At 41.5% G+C, this 17,277-nt stretch overlaps 1 protein-coding gene across 5 annotated transcripts in view; it reads left to right on the forward strand.

Moving 5' to 3' along the window:
* The window catches only part of PLPPR1 (phospholipid phosphatase related 1), a 264,088-nt gene that overhangs the window by 211,233 nt on the left and 35,578 nt on the right, over nt 1-17,277 (forward strand). For all 5 annotated transcript variants that reach the window (XM_070595294.1, XM_070595293.1, XM_070595295.1 and 2 more), the window contains one exon: nt 6,301-6,489. In XM_070595294.1, coding sequence (XP_070451395.1) covers nt 6,301-6,489 — 189 coding nt within the window. The remainder of the gene's footprint in view (nt 1-6,300; nt 6,490-17,277) is intronic.

A 17,277-nucleotide genomic window follows, 5' to 3' on the forward strand; every position in this document is an offset into this window, starting at 1 on the left:
GCCTATGTTAAGAGTTGATATGAGGGCCATGTAAAGAACAAGGCCATCATTCTCAGTATTGAGTCATTGTTTATCGTGCCACACTATGAGAACCTGTCCAGTCAATATATCAGAAGATTCTACTTATCTTCCACCATTGGTTGGTTTTTATCTTATAGATTCTGTGAAATGTGTAAGTGACCAGTATTTCTGTATTGTGTTGATTTTTAGACAACTTATACTCAAGGATGTAATTCGTGTTTCCGTACTTTATTTGGTGGAAGTTGATATAACTCTTTTTTTGGAACAGAATGAGAATACATAAGCCCGCCTCATTGCGTATTTATGAGTTATTATTAACCTTCATACAGATGAGGAAATTGACAGTAGGAGACAATTGAATAAACTACTCAAGTCTGTGGCACATAGTTTAGCCCTTCATGTTATGCTGACTTATATCTGCAACCTGATCTTCCCCAGGCCACCTATGAGAAACACATCATATTTCGAGTAATCATCCTAGGTTCACCTCTATGAGTTGTGTGACCTTATACATTTCATGTAATTTCTCTGTGCCTCTGTTTCCTCATGTGTAAAATGGAGATAGTAATATACCCACCACACAGGATGACTGGGCCGAAGAAGAGTTAATTTATGTAAAGTGCACACCACCGTTCCTGGGACGCGTGTATGGGTAGTGTACATCATCGCTCTTACGTCACCATCGGCTTTCCCTTCTCCTCTTGCTCCTTCTCCGTCCTCTCCTCCTCCTTCTTCTTGGCTCTTGCCTCTCGCCTCTCTTTTTTATGGCGAACTTCCAGCCCCTCTCAAAGGGTCACACTTATTCCTAAAGGTCCCCAGTGAGGCCTCACAAGGGCTCGCTATCAATTTTCTCACATATTTCCCCTTCAGTCTTTTACCTTGGTTCCCACTTCCATCAGTGCTGCTTGAGGATTTCCCACCTAGCCCTTGTGTGCAGCTACTGACACTTGTACCTAGCATGCTGTTTCTCAATACTGAAGAACATGCAAATCCTTCAAGCGTACTCATCCCTGGAGCCCTCACTAAGCCATTGCTTCTGTGTCACATCATGCCAAATCTTACCATCTAAGCTCTGATGCAGTGTTCCTTCCGCTCGGAGTTTCCTTTTTCCCCTCTCTCTGTGGCTTTGAACATATGTCTCTGGGGCTTAGTCAAAACCAGAATCCTAAACAGACACCGTGCTGCCCTCTCATCCCCTTGCACTCCCTTCCCCTTCCCTTGTTCTCCTTGTGTTAACCCGCATCCCCACCAGTTCGCAGACACACGCAACCATGTTGGACCCCACCTTGGGATCAGCTGACACCCTCCTACAGATCATTGTCTGTTGCCTGTATTGCTGAGCACTCCTTATTTGGATCACAAATTGCTTGAGGTTAGAGAGTATGTCTGAGAATCCTCGCCTTCACAGCACTTAGTTCAGGACCAAGCGCAGAGGTAGCACCCACAGACAGTTGTTGGTGGACTGATCAGTTTGCACTGGTCTTGATAGCTCCTGGCCAAGCCAGAATGAGAAACCCCTTTGGAAAGAGAAACATTCATTGTCCCAGGTAGAGTGACCTAGCACCCCAGTTTGTTTGGGACTATCTTGGTTTTAGCACTGAAAGTTCCCATGGCCCAGGAAACCCCTCAGTCCTGGGCAAACTGAGATGGTTGGTTACCTAGCACTGGGATTCCCTCGTTTAAATATGTCCTTTACACTCCAGACCAGATACCAGTCCTCTCACTCCAACCTCACTTGTCTGCCTCTACCTGCCTGGACACCACACACACACACACACACTCACGCACACACACACACACACACACTCTCTCTCTCTCTCTCTCTCTCTCTTTCTCTCTCTCTGTCTTCCCCTCTCTCTCTTTCTCTATCACTCACACGAATCATACCACCTTTACCTGTCCCCTGCTCCTGCAGCTTGTATCAGATCATATAATTCAGTGGTCTATAATTGCTCCAGACTTAGCAGACCAGAGGAAAATGTACTTGTCATCTCAGCTTCTTCTCTCAGCTTTGTGACCTTCCCAGTTATCACTCTTTCTGACATTCACTTTGCTCAGCAGAGGGCCTGGGTAGAAACACAGGGCTCTCACCCTGAAAGGCTGGATTTCAGATAGATCTGGCCTCTGCCTTCTGAATCCTTGTGGAATGATCAGAATTTTCCACATTTTCATATGTCAGATTGCCATTCTTGGGAAGTGACGGCTGAGGAAAATCCCGGGTACATGAGTTCCCTATACCTTGTTATCCCCCCATGGCCCTAATTACTCCTTTCACACTGCTGTCTTCAACCCTTCCACCAGCACTTGGGTCCAGCACAGCTTCACCATCTGCTCATATGACACCAACATTATGGCCTCCCTCCATGCATCCCTAAATGGGGCTGGAGAATGCAATGGAGATGGCAAGTGTGCCAGCTGGCATCAGTGACACAAACCTAGACAGTGATGAATCAGGGCCCAGGACAGGGAGGAAGAAGGGAGGACGCTGATGGCTAATTGTGTACTGTCATCGGTACTCCAGGGCGGATCTCTGTGCTCATGGAAGCAGAATCAATATGGTGTTTCTGTTCCTGCAGCAAATGCATAAGCTTCTTGTTAATATGTGGTCACATGAGAATGTTCAATAGAAAAGAAACATTTTTGCTTTTGTGTGTCTCTGATTGACGTTATTGCGGATTCTCCAGGGAGTTTGAGGATTACTTAAAAATGGCAGGGAGGGGTTTCTGGCTGCCAGGGGAGGAGCCAAGGCATGTTGATCATGCTGATGGGTCATTTCTGTCCCGCAGATTGCTGAAGTTCCCACCTGCCTCTTCCACCCTGGGTCTCCAAGGTCCTCTGGTCTTTACTTTATGCCTTGCAATTGATTCATTCATTCACTTCTCTCTGAATGCTGCTTCCAGGATTAAATTGGCCAAGCATCTCTTCAAGATTTGTTCTATAGATTTAAATTTAGGCATGTTGACGTTGGCTTTTTTTATTGTCGTTATTGTTGATTTTTATGTATTTGATGTTAAGACGGTTCTATATTCTGTGACTTTCTGTTCTTTGCTTTTCTATTGAATCATTTTCCCTATATATATGTGTTTGCTTTTATTTACTTCACTTTCACCTTTCCCTTTTTTTTTAGCTGAGGAAGATTTACCCTGAGCTAGCATCTGTGCCAGTCTTCCTCTATTTTGTATGTGGGTCACCACCACAGCATGGCTTCCAACAAATGATGTAGGTCCATGCCTAGGATCCAAACCCAGGCCGCCGAAGCAGAGTGTGCAGAACCCAACAACTAGACCGTGGGGCTGGCCCCTCACCTTTCCCTTTTTCAAATGGAAGTGGTAGCACAAAGGCACCCAATAAAATATAATACTCTTTCCCAACAGAGGAAGCTAGATGCCGTTTTTGTTTTATCCAAAAAGCCCCCATAGATCTTGCCTACTCTCGAAGCAGATATATCTCAAGGGCTGATGAAGCTGAGAGGGAGAAATGTGTTTCCAGTTATATGGATGAAATACACAGAAGTCCCAGATCAACCCTGTGCAGGAGACTGAGGCAGCCCCAGAGGCAGAGCCCCCACATGGTTGGAATCCTAGTGTTATCTCAGCTCCAAAATATTCAGATTGGTTGGTGAGGTTCCTTCCAATCAGGTCAACTCAGCTGACCAGTGAAGCACAGAAGAAATAGGAGCCTTATGGCCTTGACTTTATAAAGTAGCTAACACAAGAACACCCCTTAGCAAGGCCAGCTTTGGAGCACCTGTCTCTCATTCTTACAGGAAACGTACTTATCTAAGTCTCTTCTCTCTTGCTAAAAATGAAAGAAAGAAACAAAATGCTTGAAACAGTGGAGATGGCCGGCATGAACATTGGTGATTACATGTGGTGCTAATAAACAACTTCAGGCACAGAGAAACAGCAAGAGTGTCAAGAGATTACTGGATGGTCAGAAGTTGTGACAGAAGGTCCACTGGGGAGGGGGGATAGAAAATGCCAGATAATAGAATATGATTCTTGTAGAGCCAGAAACAAGTCATGTATGAGGGATAGTGAATGGAAAGTATGATTTGGGGCTCACCTGGATATAAAGAAAGGTGGTGATGGATACAGCCAGAAGGTAAAGACCTTTACAGAATGATGGATGGTTAGGAGTTTGTGCTTGAGACACTACAACTGGGAGATTCTCAAGTCAGAGAGGAAAGGTTTTGATATAGGGAAAATGGAAGACCAGGGGAGGGTTCTTAATCAAAATGATTCTTATAGAAAATTATGCCTTTGCCTATGATGAGGAGGAATTGCAGAAATAATTTTCCAGAAGTAGAGGTTGTGCCTGGTCCCAGAGAGAGGGGTAGAGCGGGGGCAGTTTTAAGCTCTGCTTCGATGTCGTGGCTAAAAAAATGGATGAAAATGCCAAACAGTGCCTCTCTGAATTAGGCTTTAGCTATTTTGCCTCCCCTCATAGCTCTCCACACTTTTGTGTAGGAAGCAGTTTTGATGCCAATGGTACTGGTGTTTTTTTTTTTTTTTCTCCTGGGGATCAGAAAATGTGGGTTTCTAGTCCCGGCTTTAACACCACTATGGAAAGCCCTCTTTCTCCCTCCTGCTTTGGGGATGCTGAGCTGGCACAGGTATGACTTTAGCCTTGGGGATGTAGCTTAGAGGGAGGGGACATAGGAAGCCAATGGAGCCACCCCATCTCTTCCCTGAAAGCCACCAGCAGCCACTGGATCTTTAGAAAGAAACGTAGTGGGAGAAGTGGGTCATCCCTGCATCTGCTCAGCCTCTATTCTGGAGTGTTAGGAAGCCAGCTCTGACCTGAGAAAGTCTTTAAATTCAGGTGCAATGTGATGAGATGCTCAGGCAAGGACGCTGTGGTAAATGGGGAGGGTTTGTCTACTGTTTCAGATTCTCAGTTGGGCATCAGCTCCTTGAGTTTCTTTTTTGCACTGAGTGCTTCTGGTTGAATCAAAGTAAGTTTGCCATGCACAGGGCTTTTGTGACTAACCCTTGGGTTAGTCATTCTGGGGCTGGAATAAGAACTTCAGACTTCCTAAATTGTGAAGAGAGTGTGAGTTCTCCACACTGCCCCATATGTCCTTCCAAGTAAAAACATTTTTAAGCCATAAAATATGTACAGAGATGTCCTACCAAGTTGTGATTTTTTTTCCACAATGATTACATGGATACTTTTAAATAAATCAACATTTAAAAATATTTTTTCTCCATTTTAGTTTCCCTGCTTTACCGATGCTCAGTCTAAGCACATGTTTAATTGACTTGTTGGATGATCCAGCAGTAGTCATGTCTCCTTGCTGGGCCTCAGTTTTCTCATCTATGAAATAAAGGTTTTAGATGGAAGATCTCCAAGATCTCTTCCAGCTTAATTTTCTGTAATTTCACAAGCTCAAAGACCAGTTTTCTGACTACATTTAGCACCACCTTGTCTTGGCGTTTTGTGTCTTCCAAATTTGAGTGAGAAAAAAAATAATGGCCTTTCCATATTCCCACAACTCCTCATACTTATTAAAGATGAGTATTTGAAACATTTCTGAATCAAAATTAAAGAAAGATTGTGTCCCTTTTTATATCCAAATCTTATGAAGAATATACGTCTGTAATCATATGTGATCATCAGCAAAGTCCTTGATATGCTGGTGGAAGATATTTTGGAATAAAGGCAACACCTTTTTGGAAAAGGATAACAGTTATGACTGATAGAGGATAACTGTACCATATTTTCATCTCTGCCAATAATTTAGGGTGTGGTGCTGAACATTTCTCTTAATCTTTCTAGGCTTTAACTTTCCTCTTTGTTTGTTCATTCATTCATTCATTCATTCATTACTTACTTACCTACCTCTAATATTTTATCGTAAGGTAAGTCTGTCTCTAATATTTTATGAAATTTTTCGTGAACACATCTCCCATCTACATCTTGCCAATTCTTATGCCAGTGCCCTTTGACTTTTCACCTCTGTCCTGAATGGAAATACTGCCTTGCATCCTCTGAGAGCATGGCAGCAGAAACTGGGTCTCTCCACAAGCCTTGCTGTAGTCTGCCTCTCAGATGGGCGCTGTTCATTATTTGCTAGAAGGTTTATATAACAGATGTTACAAGACAGACAAGCAAGCGCACACTCCCCGAGCCCGGAGCACGCCGAGCCAGGCATGCACACACTCGCCAATACCAATACAAGGAGAGCTGCCGGGGCGATGGAGGGAGTGTGCTGTGGGGGCCAGCGCTGCTCCAAAGCTCTGCTAATGTCTCTGTGTGACCATGCTGTATTTTCAGCTTGTCATCATGGCTGGGACAGTGCTGCTTGCCTACTACTTCGAATGCACTGACACTTTTCAGGTGCATATCCAAGGATTCTTCTGTCAGGACGGAGACTTAATGAAGCCTTACCCAGGGACAGAGGAAGAAAGCTTCATCACCCCTCTGGTGCTCTATTGTGTGCTGGCTGCCACCCCAACTGCTATTGTAAGTACAGAATTAGACTTCCTTTTTTTTTGTCAGATACTAAACGACATTTCCTGTCTGCCTTTTCTCCTCTTTTCTGTCTTCCTGGGCATTCACTGGCAGCCTTATCAGGGTGTCCTGTTTCAACCAAACCAGAGTCAGCGGAACTTTGCATGAAATCTCATTAAAATAGGTCTTGCTTTTATATGTGGCTTTTGCTTTTTGGCATCTGAATTCAAATATATATATATTTTAAAGCACGTGTGAATGTCACAAATCAACAGACATGATTGGCTAATGTATTAGGAACAGCTGCCGTGCTCTTAAAAATATATACTGTGGGTTGTGTGTATTCAGAAGACGTCCTGAATGTAAATGCTGTCATTGATATGAAGACACAGATCAGAGTGAAATAAAATCCCACCCCCAGGCCTGTATTGAACTGCTGTTCTGATTGAACTTCCAGAGAGGCGGAGATGAGAGAAATGGCTTGACCTGAAGTTTGCTATGATTCGTTCTTGGTGGCTCTGGCTCTGTTCATGTTATATCACATTCAATTAAGTTGCAACATTACCTTCATTTACTTCACTCTTTTCTCTTGTGAGGCAAAAAAATTGGCTAGACAATCCTCTAGGGAGACTGTTTCAAAAGCATAAAGCTCACACATCTGTGTTATCTGGAAAAGTGATTTAACACTTAGATATTTTAATTTTAAAAATGACTTTGTTTTAAATAAACATTTCTGTGTCTAAACATGCTACAAGGTCAGATTAATTGGGCTGTAATCTCAGTTATCATTTTCCCCTTTCTCTTCGGATAGCTGCCTCCCCCAACTCTTTCTCCTCCCCCACCGGCCCTCCCCCTCCCCTCTTTTTTAAGTGGTAATAAGAACACTGATTGGCATGCTGGGGAATATACTGATTGCTCAGACGTTCAGTTCAAGTATTGTTTTCTGTGCAAATGTTTTGCTTGCTTTAAGGTGAGAAATTAAATAGAATTTTGAGGATAAATAATAGGGACATAATGAGTCATACTACTTTAAGTTCATTTTGATCATTGATCCTAGGTTGACAAGCTCCCCCTTAAATGATGAGACTATGCTGTTGAAATCAAGGTCAGCAGTGATAAAACCTGATGTATCAGAGTGGTTAAAAACACAAGCTTTGCTGTCCGAGATACCTGCATTCTCAGCCTGTCTATATGACTTTGGGCAAGTCACTCTATTCTCCCCGCCCCCCATAAAAAATGGGAATAGTGTGACTGCCTACTTCATAAAGTTGTCATGAGACTTAAATAAGATGATTTGTACCAGTGACTTAGCACAGTGTCTGGCGTGTACTAAGTGGTTAGAAGCAGGGGAACAAAGAACCTGGCTGGAAACGGTTCTTCGCCCTCTTCAGGATCACAGACCTGTCTCCTCTACGTGAAGACAAGGAGATTCCGCTAGAACCCTGGTAACACCTCCCCTTTAGAGTGATAGGTGATGCGCCCTCTCTGAGAGGAAGGCTAATCTCTCCATCCCTCTTACCTTTCCCTTATCCTTTCTCACCAGCCTGAGGAATAAGAGAAAGTGTGGAAGACACCTTTCCTTGTTCCTCAAAAGCTGACACTTCACTCCCCAGATAAAACCTGGTGGCCACATTGGGTTCTACCTGGGACCCTAATGGTGGCTCGGCCTGGAGGCGGTGGGCTTAGTCTGCAATCAGATCCTGGTTTCTTCCAGTCTCATAAGCATATCATTTTCCTGTGTATTCAGACATGAATCTCTGAGTGATCTGTTGACTTATTAACATATTTTTCTCTCTTCTTCCCAGTCCCAGGAAATATCATTGCCTAGGTTCTCCTATAACTAGTTCTTATAATTATAGAGATTTTTTTTCCATTAAGAAAATACTAAGGAAAGCAAGGGAAACAGATTAATAAAAATTATGAACAAAAAAATAGTGAATCATGTTCGGCTTCGGTGGCCCAGCGTTAGCCGGTTCGGATCCCAGGTGTGGACCTATGCACCGCTTGGCAAGCCATGCTGTGGCAGGCGTCCCACATATAAAGTAGAGGAAGATTGGCATGGATATTAACTCAGGGCTAATCTTCCTCAGCAAAAAGAGGAGGATTGGCAGCAGATGTTAGCTCAGGCCTAATCTTCCTAAAAAAAAAAAGTAGTGAATCAGAAACAATAGAAGTGGTAAATAAAATCAGGAGCTAATTCTTTGAAAAGTAAAATGTACAAGCCCCTGGCAAGTCTAGTCTACTATAAGAAAGGCAGAAGTAAAAAGAAAGTTAAGAAAGAAAAGAATGTATAAGCAAAAATAAATGAACCTTTACAAATCTACACTGTATTTGTATTTAAATTGTATATACAATTTTGTGCCAATAAATGCTTGAATCTCAATAAAATTGAAAATATTCTATGAAGAGATAATTTACTAAGAATGCCTTAAAAAGATGTAGTAAAGATAAATAGATGAATAACAATAGAATAAATTTTTAAATGTATCTAAAATTTATCTCACAAAATGGTATTGGCTGCAGACACATAGCTGTAGTATAAATTCTTCAAACTTTCAAGGAATAGAAAATCTGTAATATATAAAATGTTCCAGAGTCTAAAAATAAATGGGAAGCTTTTCAATGCACATTACAAAGCAAGAAAAATATGGATTTTAAACACTTAGAAAGTCTACTTACACATCCACAAAAGCACCCTCAATGGCAACAGTCTCACTTAAGAATATTGATGTAAGGAAGAGAAAGGATTGATAGATTTGTCTACCTAAAAATAAGCATTTCTATCAAAATAAAAAGTAAATTAAGATTGTAAAAAAGTTTGCAGCATATGAGGCTCAAATGTAAATATCCTTAACGCTTAAAAAGATGAGCTTCCCAAAATAAAAATGGGAGAGGACAAGAATAGACAATTAACAAAACAATAAATTTTGTGCATATAAACATTTCTAAACTCATCAATTACCAAAGAAAATTAATTTTTAAAAACACAGCATTTTCCCCATATAAAATTGGCAAATGTTTTAAAGAAACATAGCCCATGTTGTTGAAGGTGTAGATACTTTCATACAATTCTAGTCAAAGAGATTTTCTTTCTGAAGAGAAGCTTGTCAAAGATGTATTAAGAGTTTTATAAACTTCAGACCCAGTCATTAATTCCATTTCCTGAATTTATGTTAAGAAAATAATCAGAGTTTTATATATATACAAAGATTTGTGTGTAGGGATGTTCATCTCATCAATAGTGTTAGTAGTGAAAAAATAGTAGAGGACCGTATAAGTACATTATTGGGCAGTCATATTTTTGAAGGACCTTTAATAGCAATGAAACATGCTTGTGATTTAATGTTAAGATTTTTTTAAAGGCTAAAGTACTGCATATAGTATCATGAGTAAAATCTTTTTCGCATCTACAAGAGAATCTGACTGTCTCTTAATTTTCTGGCTCTGTTTCGCTAGAAAAAGAAAAAGATGATATCTATCAACTGTGTTGCTTGGCAAAGTTAACCCCTGATTGGTGAATTGCATCTGAACTCAGAGAACCATAATTACCCAAGAAAGTACCATGTTATGACTTCCAGTGCAGTGACTCTGGAAACTCGGGATGTCCACTGTGGGGCCTTAGAAGCTGTACCTATGGAGTTGCTTCACCATATATTGACTTCTATAGGGCATGAGGCTTTTAAGCCACAGTGGCTCCTGCATTTGCTGATATGTCTGAGGTCTCCTTGCACCTGAGCTGTACTGTGCTGCTGGACTGCTGTGAGAACACTTGCTGAAGAGAAGCATGTGATGCTACCCTGTTGGCAAGCTATGGTTCCTTCCAAGTGGACCAGTGCCAAATGTAGCATGTGGTTGTTTGTGGGTCTGAGTATTTAATAGACCCTAAGAAGATACCTTCTGTATGTTGCAAGTATAATCCCAAATGTATAATTACATAAAAAAAAAGACTAGTAAGAAACAAACTAAAAATTTATAGCTATTGTCTCTGAATACTAATGGTACAGTTAATTTTTTCTTTTCTTTTATACTTTTATGTATTTCTTTCAAAATTCTACATGAATGGATATTATTTTCAAATAGAAAGATATATTTTAAAAACAAATTGCGTACTCCAGTTCTTCTGGCAATAATTATGAAATGACCAATCTTAAATAAGACTTGGAAATGGCCATTCTAAAAAACAAAAATACACATGGCCAAAAAACAAAAATAGAAAAACAGAACTTTGTGAACAATTTCTCTTCTCTGTGGGCAAAAATGATAGATCTTTCATTCTAACATGTTCAGTAGAGACTCTTCTTGAGGCTACAGGTGTTGATCATATCTCTTCCATCTTTTCCATATCTCTTCCAATCACGCAAATTTGACTTGAGAGTCAAATATTCTAATGGGAAGCCAAGGGGATATAGTCAATGAACAGTAAACTAAGTATTAAGAAGCTAAAGTTCTACTCTAGCTCTGAAGTATAGAACCCTGATTCAGCCTTTCCATCCCTTTGTTCTCTGGTTGAAAAATGTGACCAATAATGCTGGCAGGGCCCTAAGATATGTGCTGAGGAATATTCCATAAATGATGATCATAAGAATAACATCTTTAATTCACTTATATTCTACAATCCTTGCCTAATTGATCCCCACAACATCCCAGTGAAATAGGAAAGAGACATCCCAAAGAACATAGAGAAAATGTATGGTCCAATTCTCTTCATTTTTAAGTTGAGCACACTGAGACTTAACAACGTTAATTTGCTGAAGGTCCCAGCTAGCTCTGTAGGTGACTGGACAGATGGCCACCCATTGGATTCCACTTTTATTTTCCTCCTGAATGAGGGACATTGCTAGCAACCAGGGCGTCTAATAGCTGATGGGTGAATGGCAGAGCGTTGTGTGGCCTTGGAACCCTGCTGATGGTGCTTGATCTTCCCCCCAAGACCTGAAAACATGTGATCAGCAGTAGGACAGAAAGCAGAAGAACCCTTTTGAAGCTCAGGGACATTTCCTGGGAGCAAGGAGCTGTGTTCATTTCTTCTGCCCCATCATATGGAGGTATGGCTTGTCTAAGAGCAGCCTTTGTTGGGCAACTGGGACACAGATCCCAAGGCCCTAACTCAGCACACCCCCTACTTCTGAGTGTGCATCCTTCATTCTCTTCACAGTGCAGAGTCATCCTTTCTCAGGTTTGCTCTTTCAAGAGAGGCAGGGGTCCCAGTCATGGCTTTGCTGCCTGAAAGTCATGTTCCCTCTATGAGTTCAATTTCTCATCTGGAAATAAAAGGAAGGGTTGGGCTAAATGGTCTCCAAGATCTTTCCAGTTCTAATATTCTATGAGAAATGAGAAAAGAACAATCTGATTGGAAGCCTACAAATGTCAGATTCCCAACTTCTAAGTCTCGACTTTCTTTCTAGAGATCGATTTTACACCTCTGTGACTGGTCAAGTGTTTCACAGAACTGCAGCTTTTTATTATTCCTCCTTAAACCCGTTTCCCTGGAGTAGAAAGAAGGCAAGACTCTGGGGTGACTTATGTGACACTAACAAATGGCAATTTTCAAAAAAGTAGCTCAACCTGGACTTGTCCTTGGTTTTCTGTGCATTCTGAAGCACGTTAACCATAGAAGAACCAGCACCGTATCGCTGTCTCTGTGGATAGGCATTACCAGCCGTATTCACAACTGCAGGGATGCACAAGGAGACGTGAGGGAAAAGACTCTGCCACATCATTTCCTATTTCTCCTTCGGTGCTTTGCCGTCAGAAAAGATCAGCATCATGTTGAGGCAAGGCCACATGGGATAAACTGCACAGGGACAGGCCACTGCTGTCCCAGATCTTAGGAATGGTTAGAGCTTGGAAGATTTATTGCATCCAGAGCCGTTTACCCAAAAGTGGTGGCCCACACTCCCAAGAAATCTGCAGGGTGCTTCAGACCAAAGTGGAAACCCTGCGCTGACTACTGCCTCTGACCCTTCCTGAATAAAGGCACACACTCAGAGTCCAAGGCAGAGAATCTGTTTGGAGAAGAGGGCATGACTGGGCGGAGAGTCTGATTCACCCTCATTTTATCTCAGCCCCAGTGCCACAAGGCATGAGAAAATGGCTAATAAACCTTTTTCTTGGCCTCACCACAGAGTGGCAGGGGAGTATTTAGTACTGAAGCAGCAGAACACTTGACACCCAGCCCGAGAGAGTTGAAACAGCTCTCAGTTGGCATGCAAGTGTGCACGCACGCTTATCCAAGACTCATCTAGAATTTCCTAGGAAAGGAAGAGACAAACACAATTTGACAGAAAGACACAGTTTGGAGGAAATTGTGAATCTTCATTTGGGGGGTTTCTGGGCTGTAAGCTCTTACAGTGACTGTGAAAGCCCAAAGCGCAGTGTGATCACAGAGAGGGCTCTCAATAAATGCACGTCCTTGGCTGGCTGACCAGGGACGCAGCTGCTGAGGCAAAGGAGACATTGTAGGACCTTGTACTGCCTCATAAGCTGCCTCTTCCAGGCTCTGAACAACCTCATCTGTTGAAACCCCTTTGAACACTTTATAATTCACATCTTTTCCCTTTTGTACATTGTCTCGTGGCTTCCTTTTTTTTTCCTTTTTTTTTTATCATAAGCACATTTTCTTCGTTGCTAATGTAGTTAGTCTTTAGAATTTACATTTTTTTCTGGGAAAGATTTATAGATATCCCCCTTAATTGTTGTGGATTTTTTTTAATTGATGGAAAAAATCCATTTCCCCATTTTTGTCTATGCTGCAAATGAGTGCTCTGAATTCCTTTACAGATTGTTTTTGCCCCTGACATCATCCCACAGAGACACTTGCTTACCACCTTTAAGATGCCCCTTCTCAGGACTGGTGACTACGTGATTGCATTAAGAGCTTAGATAATTTGTTTCTTGAAAAGACTATTGTTTGCCTAGAATTATGTGATGGTCACCTTACTTGGTGATCACGATACTTTTTACCTTTTCATTGAGAACAATATTTTAGCTAACTCATTTTAAATTCCCATTTCTCTTATATCCACTGTCCAGAAATAGAAGCATAAGAAACTACTGTGCTTTGGAATGTAGCATACCACCTTGGTGCTACGTTCTGTATCAAGTGTGAGCTTAAGACAGCCTTCTGAATGGGTAGATACAGCCCCTGGATTAAGACCAGTAAGGAGGCTCCAACCCACAAAACACTTATTATTCTAGCTGCTGAACGATTTTTAAAATGCTGTCATCCAAATGGCTTTGATTCTGTTGCAGCCTTGAGCTTTGAAAGGCATAGGAAGTGTCTAGGGCTGAATTTCTTTGTTTACACTGAGGTGTGATGAGTCAGAAGTCAAGAGCCCTTGAACCAACCAAAGCTCAGCAAGTGAGAGGACCAGAACCCCTCTGCAGATCTGGGTTGTCAATGGCACACATCAGGAGAGATTAAAGCAGAATGCAAGGACACTGGCATTCAGGACTGGCAGCATAGTGTGTACATTAAAAATCTCCTGGGTCACATTTAAATAAAATCTACAACAAAAACCATGTCTGTCTTTCTTGGAAATGCTGAGCACTGTGAAGCCTCCCAGGGAGACTATTGGAAGCATCTAAGAATCCCTGGGACTAAAAGATCTGAAGCTACTTGGACACCAATATTGGGAAGTGTGCAAAGAACCCTCTCCTCTTCCTCAAGCATGACACACAGACAACTCAGAGGGGGGCTACCAGCTTCTGCTGTCCTTTAGGAACCCAGGTGACAGAGATATCAGGTGATGTGATGACTCTGGAGAGGTCTGCATCCACTTTGCTTTACAGGAAGAGTACTTGGTGAGGGCCGAGTCCCGTGGGATTTTAAAAGTGAAAGAAGGCTGAAGGAAGAAGCACCACAAGAAACCATGCTGGCCCTGGAGAGCTTAACCTACAGAACTGAGATCAAAGCCCAGTCATGTGATTTTAGTTTCCCTTAATCAGTCCTCTCTTGTCAGCTCCTATTGTAAAGGCAAAGAGGTGGGAACTGAAAAAGCACCTTGGAGGTCTTCTAGTCCAACAGATGGGAAACTGACAGATTGACAATCGAGAGACTGAGGCCCAGAGAAGTCAAGAGGCTGGTCCAAGATCAAACACCTGCTTAGCAGCAGAGCAAAGCTAGAGTCACAGCATGTTTCCTTACTCCAGGACTAGGCTTGATTTTTTTAAATCAGCTTCAACACACATTCTTGCCTAGATAGACCGGGAAGTAAAGGCAACAGACATTTCTTGAGCACCAATAGATGCCTCGACATACATTTTTTTAAATACTCTAAACAATTTTCTGATATAGTTATTCTCCTCATGTTCAAAATTATGAAAAAAAGGAAAACTGAGGCTCAAAAAGGTTCAATTACTTGCCCAAAGTCACACATCAAGAAAGGAGACAGCTGGGATTTCAACTCCACAGCCCACATTCAAGAAACAGTGATAACTTTGATATTGGCAACTATCAGAGCCACAACTAGCCTATGTGTGAACCCAAATCATATGTTCCAGGAAGTCTAGATGCACTTGTTAATGACAACCATATATAACATGCAGTGAATCCCCCTTACACTGTGAAATTATAATACATCTTTCAGTGACCTTTTTTTTTATGCAGACTGTTTATATTTTGAGATCTAAAAACTGTCCCCTAAATATTTTACATATATACCACTTATTTACCACTTACCAGGTCTCCTGTAAAACGTTTGTGAAGAAATGATGTCTAAAAGATAACACGCCAAACTGATTCACTATATTCCAGGGTAACTTGTTTATTTTCCATTACTTAAAGTATATTTACTTGTATCTCAATGTCTTATGTCACTTGGGATTGTAGCTGGCATAGCTGGGATGAGAAATACACCAGTGGAATTCATTTGCAATTCATTTATTGTCAGATCTAGGGTTTGGCCTTGATCGTTTCTCACCAGAGGGTACTCTCATTTGCTATGAGTGATATGGTGTTTGTTAGCCAACAATCGAAAGGTCTTAATAGGCAGGGCAGCCAGGGCCGAACACATGGAGGGTCCCACATGTCCCAGCTGCTCTCCAAATAGAGTGGTAGATAGAGGCAGAGTGTGTGTGGTGAAGATACAGATGGAAGAACCCAGCCATTGCCAAAACCAGAGTCATAAATCTGCCACGGTTTGCATAGTGGCATCCACTGTGGGCTGAAGGCCCGGCAGGAAAGAAGAGAGGCCTCTTCCTTTGTCAAGCAGAATCTTCTCTCTCTCTCCAAGCAGAATCAGGCCCTGAATGAGACTATAGGATCCAGTGGATGGAGAAATAACACCCTATGTGTGGTCAGCAAAATGCAGAAAAATGAACATCCACGAAGCCCACTCACTGGGGTCTGAGAGCTGGATTGTTCGTCAGCAAGCTTTATGTCCATCACAGTCTTAACTAAGAACCAGGAATATCTTCCTACCTGTTAGTTATAAAATGACCCTCTTCCCCTCTCTCTTCCTTCCTTCCTTATGTAGAGATTCACTATCACTTAATGTATTCCACACATTATGTCAGTAACTAGATATATAGGTTAGTATATATCCTTGCTCACATTTTTCTTTTTGCTTCATACCTCAATTGTGATTTGAATATTGCTGGCCAATAATAATAATTCTAGTACTGCTTATTATCTTTGACATGAGAGTCTTAGGAAGTTTTACTTATGGATGTATTTGAGCCCTCTACCCTTTTGTGTGACAAGTTCTGTTTGGTCTGGTATGCCTGGGAATGATTTTGTTTAGATTTGTGTGTATGTACCTATGTGTGCCACCTGTGTTTTTTAACAAGAATAGGTCATGTGTAGATTTTCTCACACATCTTGCTTTGCGTCCTCTTGTGTGAGTAGTGGAAAGCTTCACTGAATGGAGAACTTCTAGAATTTGCACATCTCTTTCCTATAGAATATAACGTTTTTGGGGGCTGGCCCCGTGGCCGAGTGGTTGAGTTCGCGCGTTCCGCTGCAGGCGTCCCAGTGTTTCGTTGGTTCGAATCCTGGGCGCGGACATGGCACTGCTCGTCAGACCACGCTGAGGCGGCGTCCCACATACCACAACTAGAAGAACCCACAACGAGAAATATACAACTATGTACTGGGGGGCTTTGGGGAGAAAAAGGAAAAAATAAAATCTTTAAAAAAAAAAAAAAAAAGAATATAACGTTTTTGGCTTCTGAAATAGCTGAGGCAAACAATGCTTATTTCTTATTTATTCTCATGTGTTTATCACTCTCCATTCCATTTTCCTGATTTGCTTTTTAATCATATGTCATTTTACAAAATTACATGATATATTTATTAGTTTGTGTAACCCTCCCCCCCATGCAGCTGTTCACAGCTATGCCTCCGGTGCTAGAACAATTCCTGGCAGAATGGGTACTCCCAATCCAAAAATGTTGAATACAAAATGAGTACATGAGTGAATTTAGTTCAAAAGAGAGAATTCACTTTCTGTTACTTAGTTCTTGGTTTTTATTTATTCTTAAGGAATACCCCAAGACTTGCGTGCTTTCTGGCCTATATTAGGAACTTCCTGCAGTGCTCATCTTCAGAGAAATTAAGGTCATAGGGTTTTATCCGTGAATAGATCCTCTAAATATTCACTCTCTTATTTATTCAACAAATATTGATTGAGGATATTATATACCAGTCCCTGTTCTAGGCACTGTACAAAGAAGGGCAAAAGTCTTTCCTGTAAGGACATCATAGTCAAATGAAGAGGTACATACAAATCATAATTGCCATTAATTTGATAGATGTCAGGATATAGATCTGTGTAATGTGTTGTGGGAGCAATGACAAGA

This window comes from Equus przewalskii, chromosome 26, assembly GCF_037783145.1.
Source record: "Equus przewalskii isolate Varuska chromosome 26, EquPr2, whole genome shotgun sequence".
In the NCBI taxonomy this organism is placed as follows: Eukaryota; Metazoa; Chordata; class Mammalia; order Perissodactyla; family Equidae; genus Equus; species Equus przewalskii.